The sequence below is a fragment of the Calidris pugnax genome, unplaced genomic scaffold (assembly GCF_001431845.1).
Source record: "Calidris pugnax isolate Ruff unplaced genomic scaffold, ASM143184v1 scaffold1, whole genome shotgun sequence".
Classification (NCBI taxonomy): Eukaryota; Metazoa; Chordata; class Aves; order Charadriiformes; family Scolopacidae; genus Calidris; species Calidris pugnax.
Genome location: NW_015090800.1, coordinates 1,790,782 through 1,800,597, shown reverse-complemented (window position 1 = coordinate 1,800,597; position 9,816 = coordinate 1,790,782). Strand labels below are relative to the sequence as shown.

The 9,816-nt window shown below is 42.6% G+C and overlaps 1 protein-coding gene across 1 annotated transcript in view; it reads right to left on the bottom strand.

Annotated features, from left to right (window-relative positions):
* Window positions 1-573: 573 nt before the first annotated feature.
* The window catches only part of RERGL (RERG/RAS-like), an 11,186-nt gene continuing 1,943 nt past the window's right edge, over window positions 574-9,816 (bottom strand). The window contains exons 2-6 of the mRNA XM_014937222.1: window positions 9,649-9,741; window positions 9,362-9,485; window positions 6,749-6,822; window positions 3,892-4,040; window positions 574-2,761 (exon numbers count right to left, since the gene is read on the bottom strand). Of these exons, the coding sequence (XP_014792708.1) occupies window positions 2,479-2,761; window positions 3,892-4,040; window positions 6,749-6,822; window positions 9,362-9,485; window positions 9,649-9,741 (723 nt within the window). The 3' untranslated portion in view covers window positions 574-2,478. The remainder of the gene's footprint in view (window positions 2,762-3,891; window positions 4,041-6,748; window positions 6,823-9,361; window positions 9,486-9,648; window positions 9,742-9,816) is intronic.

Here is a 9,816-nt window from a genome sequence, read left to right as displayed (position 1 = left end):
TGCAGATTCCACCTGTCTGGAAGTCCACATTCCCATTAACATGAGCAAATCAAACTAAATTGGCTTCTCTGTGGCGATCTTGTCCATACTGGGCACTTTACTATGTTTAAATGCGCTCTGCAGCTCTTTCAGATGGTTTTCAGGTGAGCACAACCTAGCGCACGGGCCAGAAGACAGCCACTCTGTGTACCAATATTTACCCCATCTAGACAAAAAGGGAAGGAAAACTAGGTGGAATATTGCAGATTCCCATTAACATGAGCAAATCAAACTAAATTGGCTTCTCCGTGGCGATCTTGACAAATTTTTAAAGGATAAGGAAATTTTTTAAAAAGTTCTCTACTGCTCAATGTATAAAGGTACATGAAGGCTTCTTTATTGTGTACAGGAAACACAGCTGGAGGCTCTTTTTAGTGTAACTGCCTGATGCCCAGATTTACTTTTTTTAATCTGAATTGCAGATCTGCATGGTGCTTCACTTTTCCAACAGTCAAAAAAAAAAAAGTCTGTAGCTTTATACCCTAGTAAAGAAAAAAAAAACAAAAAAACCCCAAAAAAACCAAACAACATTGATACATCCACCTTATATCCAGTTTATTTAATACCATAACAGTAATTACAAAGAAGAAGTTTTCCAATCTGGCAATGCTAGAGTTGGTGAGATACAGCTGCCTGACAGATGAACAGTCTATTAGTAGTTCTGGAATTCCATGGGTGCTGGAAAGCTGAAGCATTTATGTAAGTAGTCTTCAAGTTCAGCCTCACAGATACTGACAGTACAGTTAAATACACTACTCCTGATATGGCAGAGCAGCATCTGCATAGAAACGTAGCAACACTGTGTCTATCAACACTGAGAACTAGATTCCAATATTTGTAGTCTTAAAACAAGTTAAAAAAAAAACAAAACACAAAGTAGTATCTTTTCCTTATAAGAAGGAAGTGATCTTTGGTCAACGCTTATTAAAATGTGCTTTAGTTTTACCTCGCAACAGTAATGCTAAGATTATATAGCTTTTTTTATGTTTTATACAGAAGTGGACATTTGAAAATCAGTATTCTGCTGTGACTGATAAAGGAATCTTACTAGTTTCAATGCAGGTAAAATTTCAGAGCGGAGGTAGGCTTCAACTCAGCAACTTACAAAGACTGAACCCCAGCTGTCTTCTGGAATGGGTAGGAGGCAGTAATTTATCTTCAGACCACTTCTTTTCCCTTTCATAATTTCTGTAGGAGCACAGCACTTTCCAACACGCTGGGCTAAGCCCTGTTGGAGTGAAGTCTACAGTAAGAGCTCTGAATGTCAGTCGACAACAGATTTAGACTCACCTGATGTTTAATACCCACATTTGACAAGTGTAGCTAAAATACTCCTTAGTGCTCTCCCAAGTGGCATTTCAATACCATAGCGATGTCTTGTTTTAAAAGACACTGGTCCTTATGAAAAACACTCTATGGAAGTGAGGAGCACGGGTGTTGCCAGCAGGCTGACCTTTAAACCCAGGCAGACATCCTAAAAAACTTGTGCTCTTTGCCAGTCCATGTGCTTTTTCAAGCTCGCCCTCCCCTCTAAAACTGAACACCATCCACCTTTACAGGTAAGGAAACTGCTACAGCCCACAAAAACCTCCTTGTGAAAGGGATCAGCCCAAAAATATTACACTGGCCTGAGCCATAAAATTATTTCACTAAAGAATGACCTTGCCAAAACAGTCCAGTGCTCCCTGACTAACATTTCACTAACATTTCACTTCCCGCCCTCCTCAACCCTCTCTACTTGCTTTCACCACTCCAAAAAAAAAAAAAAAAAAAGATACTGAAACAGGAGACAACGCTGCTTTGTTTATCTTTTTCCCTACTTCTGGTGCCTCTGCAAGGCAGCTTTGCAGGTAAATACCTTTTGTAGATTTCCCATTTAATTCATACGGATTTCAGCAGGTGTTAAGGACCTTTAGGTACACCAGGATCTGAGCCATCCTTCCTTGAGTTAAATACAAATACATTATCAGGTGAAGCAGCAGTATTTTGCTTTTCTTCAGTGAAAATGTTCTTGCACAAAAAAAAAAAATCAACTACTACTCAGAATTCTGAAGTAAGATTTTGATTAGCAAGGCTGAGTTTATTGGAAATAACTGTTTATACTTCAGTCACACCTAGAAGCTCTATTGAAGACCATGTTGATGTTGAATAAATACAGTCTAAGACTGTCCTCTGAAGAACTTAGGAGATAAAGGGTGAGAGGAGCAGCTTAGAGTTTAAGTGACATAGCCCTAACACAGTAAATGTGTAGCAGAACTGGGACTAGAAGGTCAGGTCTTCTAGGTTTAGACCCTGTCCACTTGCCCATACTATCTTCCACCTTTGGTTTCTACTCTCTTACTCCTCCAGACATTGACCTTTGGAGGAAATTGACTGAATCCCAAGAGCTGCCTGTGCTCCATTATTTCAGCTTGATCCTACTTCAAGACTAACCATCTTTTACACAGATTTCCTTCTCTTTCCAAACACATTGTTGATTAACTTGGCCATTGACTTTGATCCACTTGGTCGTCTCTTTTCCTTCACTTTGAAATTTGTGGTGATATTCCTCAGGACTTTGGTGAACATTGTCACAACTTCCTGGTAATGTTCTGCTGCAGACAGTTCACAGAATTGGCACTTGTTATCTATAGCCAGCTTCTGTCCTTCATCCCAGCCAACTTCCCTCATGTGGCATAAATCCTGTTTATTACCAACCAAAAATACTGAGGACTCGACCATTCTGAAATCAAAAAGGTTCCGATTAGAGAAAAGGTATGTTACAATACTGTGTTTTATGCTGTGCTATAGACAGTGGGTATGAAAAGTCTGTATGTTCAGGATAACAGGCATTGCAAAAAAACCCCACAAACAAACAAAAGAACAAACCAACCCCCTAACTTTGTCAGGTAGATTTATAGTTTTCCATTTGGATTTTCCAGACACGCTATTCTCTATGAGCAAATTTTCATTTTTGTTCCTCTACTTGGTGTATTCATGTATTTTTCATCCACTACAGTTTTCATACTCTGTACTGCTGAGTGTATTATCAGCTCGTGGACTTCATGAAGAAGCAAACTGATCATTATCTCCATTTGTAGGTAACAGAAGAGAGTCAAAGAGATGCATCAGTGTCAGTGGCATAATTCAGAAGAAAACAAAAGAATCTGAAGTTTTGCTAAAATTACCTCTTCCAGAGAAACCTTAATTAAGAAAGGTAAGCAGTAAAACAGACAGAAAAGTCTTTTGTTTTTTTACTCCACATCTGATAAAAGGAAGGGTATTCACTCTCATTTATTTTGAAAGCACCTCAGCTGACTGATGCAGGAATACAAAGGACCACATGGACACAGACTTGCAATTTTGGTGGTTCTTTTTGAAAGTAAATAGTTTGTTTTTTACCAAATGGTCACCCATGTGGCACAAATAACGTTGGGGACACTGTTAAAGGCAATTTAGGAGACATTCATGGTGTTAGATTAATTTATTGTGAGAAATGCTTTCCTCCACACACACGTTGGTGCATCTCCTTGGGTAAAAGAGTGGAGGAGTAAAAACAGAGACTGATATACCAGCTTTTAACCCATGTAAATCACAGCAGACAGATTTATGGCAATTATATAAATAGCAGTGCTGTAAGAAAGAATAACAAAAAATCTTGATGTACTTGGCTTTGGATACAGTGAAATCAATTGCAATTTGCAACACGGTTTACCTTCAGGAACCTTATTGTTGGTATTGTGTTATGCCACTAGGATGCTGCTGGATTTTTAATTGCTACTAGGATGCCTACAGCTCACAGAAGTGTTCCCAGCTTTTTTAATACGTTTGCTGAGGGGAAAAAAAAAAAAATAGAAAAATGGTGCCACTTACTTTTTACAAGCTCCTATGTGAGACTCTCGGATCCTGTACAGCAATGCTTTTGCAAATGCAAATGATGCTCTGTCACTGATGTCGTAAACAATGATAAATCCATCAGCCCAGTGGAGCTCATCTGTGAGGGAGAGCTTCCCCCGCTGTGGCTGAAAGGAGTTCAAATTCACATGCAAAAAGAACGTTACTGTTGTCACTTCAGAGCATTTTCTTTGTCACTGTTGAATGTGAGAACGTTGTCTCTTTTATTGCGAAAGATATTAATAGGTCTAAGTGCTGGCACTGAATTCAGGTGAGTCCCGCTCCAAGAGCCTAATAAATAACCATCCCTACAAGATGGCACTTTGGATCACTGACAAATTCATTATGAAACATTTACACTTTGTTTAAGCAGTAAAATTGCACAACCTGCACAGCTATTGCTTATGCTGAATATTCTGCAGAGTTACACGAGTACGAAACGTACAGGAGCCATCGATATTTGTGCAGTTTCTGGTTATTGCTCTGTTTTGCATGTTCCTAATATTCTGACTACAGTAAGCTTAATTATTTTCTTCTGTTTCTTAATTTGTTTTATTTCTTTTTTGCATTTTTCAATCTGAAACAGTATTTACCCACAGGGTAAATTTCTAGAGAGCTAGAAAAAAAAAATAATCTTCCAATCTGCAGTTGACTTCAATGAAACTAGTGACAGAAGTCACGTTATAATGGGGTTACACCAATCATTGTGTCCTTTCACCCCAAGGAACCATCACACTTACAATTTCTAGAAAGCAGCAGCTGCAAACTGTTCCATTATGCTAAATTAAAAAGCTATTTTTAATTAGCTTATTCCTGTAGATGATTTGGCACCAGCTAGCAAGACCATGTCACCCAAGACAGGTAAAATACTGGAAGCTGACCAGGAAAAAATAACTGAAAAAAATTATTTTTGCTCTATGGAAAACCCATCTTGAATAGTAATGTTAGGACTGTTTAAGCTGTTCCCTCAGTAGTTTAGTATTTTACTACTTGCAATGTATTATCTCCACTAACATGCCACCCTGGTGGACTTGATTAGCTGAGCATCAGGGCAGCATTGTAGCATCATAAACAGCTGGGCTAGGAAACTGAAATTTACCATGAGGGATGGTAACTGAATGCTGGCAGTGAAAGGGGATGCATGAGAAGGAAAGGATGAAACGAGTTTCTAGAACTGTCTGAAGAGTTCAGGATCTTTAATACAACAGGTTTTTAATGTTGTGATGACTGTATAGCAGGTTTAGGTACAAGGAAGCTGATGACTTGCATGTGTCACGGGTGTTCTGCAGGTGGATGAAGGGACAGTGAGCTTTGCATAATGGGGATCCACCTACTAGAGGGAAGCCTCAGAGATCAGGAAGATTTCAGGAAGCAGAAACAAAAATGGCAACTCTTCCTTCCCCAGTCTGGTCTCCTCTTGGGACCTGCTTTTCTTCCCCAGCTCCCATGGGATACAGGACCTCCATACCCCCATCCATCTCTTTCCAGAATCACCAGAACTTTTAGACAAAAAGCAATACCACCACTGCTCACTCCTCTGCAGGTGCTAAGAAGTAGTCAGAAAGAATGCAGCCAACAGCTAAAGTCAGGCCTTGTTCCTAAGGAAGAAATGGTACAAAATAGCTCGAAGAGTGCTGGCAAGAGGAGTTGCCCTTAACACAGCTGATCTTGGGTCTTCTTAAAAGCAAAAAGGTACCCAAACTGTAGCAACTAAAGTCTCTGGCAAGAGGAGTTGCCCTTAACACAGCTGGTCTCAGGTCTTCTTAAAAGCAAAAAGGTACCCATAATGTAGTCTAATCTGCTTTACCCTGCCTAGCTGCCACTCCCAATGTTTCAAATATCTGTATAAAGAGTTGATCACGTGCCACAGGATTTAGTATGGCAGTAAGAGGAAGCTATAGGTGGGCTTAGGAAAGAGGTCTGAGATGGGCAGAAGTAACTCCACAGAACAGTAGCTCCTAACAGACTGCATGGCAAGGGAGGACTCCACGGTGCTACCTGGCACAGCAGCTACTTCAGGATCCCTGTTGCCCTGGGACAAGCAACGCTGTTGCTTGTCTCTAGGAAGGCAGATTTGTTTGGTGGTTCATTTTATGTGCTCAATGGGTTAAGTTTTGAAGTCATTGACTCTAAAACTATTTACTGTTAAGTCTAAGCCAGACTTGCAGTGCTTTGGCTTTAGCATTCATTACCCTAGTTGGTAAGAGACAAGATCACTGCCCAGAAGGGATCCTAACACGATCAGACAGACCTACCTAGGTCTGCCTGTCTTCCACAGTACCAAAGTTTCTCTATTACTGAAATAGCAGGAAAGAAATTAATTAAAAAAAAAGCCCTTTGTAATAAAGTGGCTTATTGTGACCAAAGTTCAGCTGTCAACACGTATAGGCCTGCATTATGGCTTTCCTTCTGTGAATGCAAGTCTTACTTCCAGGCCTAGCTAGCCTGACCATTTCTGCAGACATTTAATAAACTGCCTGTTTTATAATCAAAATTTCATCCATTTAGGGCATCTGAGAAAACTACATATAATCCTATAACTTCTCTTTGTATTTACATATATAAGGCAGAAGTGAGAAAAGTTATTTTGTTCGTAAAAATTCCAAAAATGCAAAAGCATTTACAGAAAATCTAAACAATGAAGGGCTTCTTCCATGAAATGGGAAAGTACTTAGCAGTTCCGAGCCAGAGCAACTATAAAATTTCAGTCTTTTAAAAAAAACCCAGCAAGCACAAATTCCAAGAACCAGACAGAAAGGTTGTTCACCCCCAACCCTTTCTACCATTGCGCAGGTAGAATGATAAACAGCCTTTCTTTGCCCCCTAAAATCCTTACCTGTGAACAAGGGTCATAAATTTCCAAGTGTATCTGCCTCCCATCCAGGCATAAGTGTTTTGTGTAGATGCATTCTAAAAGATACATGGCATTCAAAAAAAAAAACTGGCATTAGAGTGACTGGGGGTGGTGGTAACAAGAAAAGGTGGCGAAGGTGAGATTCACTAATACTGAGGGACATTGAGTTCCTTGGGTATTGTTTGGTTTGGTTTTTGGGTTTGGTTGGGTTTTGACACACACTGGAAACAAACTTATTTTGCAACATACAAGCTCCCCAACTGGTTGGGTTTTGACACACACTGGAAACAAATTTATTGCATTTTGCAACATACAAGCTCCCCAAGCCTTTAGGCTGACCAACACCACTTCACTGTGGTGTGCCCATGGAAGTGTTGGTGCCATGAATGCTTTTAGACCCTAGTTTTCCTCTTCCTAATGGAGGCAAAGGGGATGTGCAATGTTCAGAACCAGGTAAATGCTGATGACATCTCAGCTTGCTACTGAGGTTCAGGATTATAAAAGTAGTAAGCCAGTCTATGTGTAAATTCTGATTCTGCAAAAAAAGAAATTATTTCTGTAATGTTTATTTATCATGAAATCCAGTGATTTAAGAGTTCTTAGCAATGCTAAGTAGCATTAGATCAATAGGATTTACAGAATCACATCTAAACTAGATCCTAAAATACTTCTGTAATGTCAATTTTCTGATGTAGGGCTCTCCACCAACCTGGGCAACTCTAGTGCAGACAGACCATTACTGTAATTTTAAGCAGTGAGTTGCTCTAAGCAAGTGTAACCAACTTGTGTTCACAGCATTAGTCACCAGTAAGCTGTCTACAGTTCAATTCCTCAGAGTGCCTGAACTACAGGGACAGCAACTGGTGTTGGCACTACTGAAAATACACCTCAAACTGGGTGTAATGAGGGCACAGATAAAGGCTGTGGTCTCTGGAAAGTTCAGCACCATGTTCATCTTTAGCATTCTTCATGCACGTCTTAAGAGTTCACCTGATGATAAACTTTCTCAGGGTATCAAATCTGTGGCCCCTTGGTGGTTTCCGTAATTCAACAAATTTTTAATTAATACTTTGACACCGTTAAGTGTTCTAGAATGATCTTGTATTTTATTCTCCCTATTCTCAATTTTCTCCTCCTTCCTCCTCTCTAGAAATAGAGGTAAACTTATCTTCAAACATTTATTCAAAAATGAAAGTGTCTTGAGGGTTTGACATCCCTTTTCTAATACTTCCAGTATTGCAGAGTCAGAACAAGGAAACCCGTTTTTAGTTGTAAGTGGCTTAGAACACACACAGAGTGCACGACATAACTTACACGTGACAGCTTAGACTTAGATAAACCATCTGGGACACAAACTATCTTTTCAGTCAGTGTTTATACAGCAATAACATTGGTAAAGCATTTATGTACAACTGCAACTACTTCCCGAATAAGTTCATTTGGATATATTCAGTGCAATTCAGCTTAGTGCTATAATTTTCAGTTTTATTTGTGGATCATAGAATAATATTCTGATTTGTTAAAAAGTGTTTTGGAGAAAGCCCTTCACTTTAGCAGGGAAAGGAAGGCAGATAGCAATCTCCTTTCCTTAAGTTTTGGGACTCCTTGCACCCCATCAGCTGCTGTGGCACACTTTTAGAGGGGCTTGTGTATCGGTTAAATAGTGCTTCCACCCAGGATGTGAAAATTCAAGTCCTGCTTTGTTGTTTTCCAAGATCTTAGAAGTGTCTTAAGGATCAGCACATTTGTTCTGCCACCAGCAAGAAATTCTACCCTCAACATGGCCAGGCTTTCCACAGAGCTACCAAATCAGCGCAGTCCCGCAGAAGCAGGGAGCTTTGCATCGTGCTTTGATTAACCAGTAGTGCCTGATAAACAATCAGTTTCACCTCCCCTCTAGAGCCGAGAGGAAGACAGTCAATAGAGCAGGTGTTGAGGGTGGTTGTTGGGGTTTTTTTTTCTAAGTCGATTTCTTTCCTCTCTTCTTTATCTCCCCTCTGATTGAGCTTACTATAATCTACCCCCACACAGCCCGGTTATCTTTCCTTCCTAAGTCCCTTCGCAGTGGCTTTGATGAGGAGTCCCCGTGCCCGGCTGCTCTCCTGGAGGCTGAGGTGATCTCTCCACAGATACCCGCCTTGCTTTGACCCCACACCCCCCCGTCTTCAAAGCTCACATTTAATCAGGGGCTCTGGCCGATAAGCACAGCCAAAACTTCCATCTTTCAAGCAAAGTTCTCTTGAACCCGCCACGTTCCTGCCCGATTTCTCCTTCAAATAAGCGGTTTGAAGAGTCGCATCTTGGCGTGTGGGTGGCCCCATCCCTGGAGGGGTTCAAGGCCAGGCTGGATGGGGCTTGGAGCAACCTGCTCTGGTGGGAGGTGTCCCTGCCCAGGGCAGGGGGGTTTGGGACGAGATGATCTCTAAGGTCCCTTCCAACCCAAACCATTCTGTGGTTCCTCAGGGGGTCAGCCCCGAGGGGAGGCCCCACACACCCCCCAAAAAGCCTTGCGGCCCCCCCCTTCACCCCTCCCCGGGGCCGGCCCGGCTCCCGCCGCCCCCCTTCACCCCCTCCCCGGCTCCCAGCGGCGCTCACCGGCGTTGGACGCGTACTCTCCGATGAACCGCCGGGTCAGGAACCGCACGGCCAGCGCTGCGGGAGGGAGGGAAGCAGACGCCAGGTTTAGCGGGGTCCCACCACCCTTCCAACCCAAACCATTCTGTGGTTCCTCAGGGGGTCAGCCCCGAGGGGAGGCCCCACACACCCCCCAAAAAGCCTTGCGGCCCCCCCCTTCACCCCTCCCCGGGGCCGGCCCGGCTCCCGCCGCCCCCCTTCACCCCCTCCCCGGCTCCCAGCGGCGCTCACCGGCGTTGGACGCGTACTCTCCGATGAACCGCCGGGTCAGGAACCGCACGGCCAGCGCTGCGGGAGGGAGGGAAGCAGACGCCAGGTTTAGCGGGGTCCCACCACCCTCCCTTAAACCAGAGTTAAAGTCAAGCCGGGGGTTGCCGAGGCCAGGCCTCCCCCCCCCCCCCCCCTACCCGCCTTCC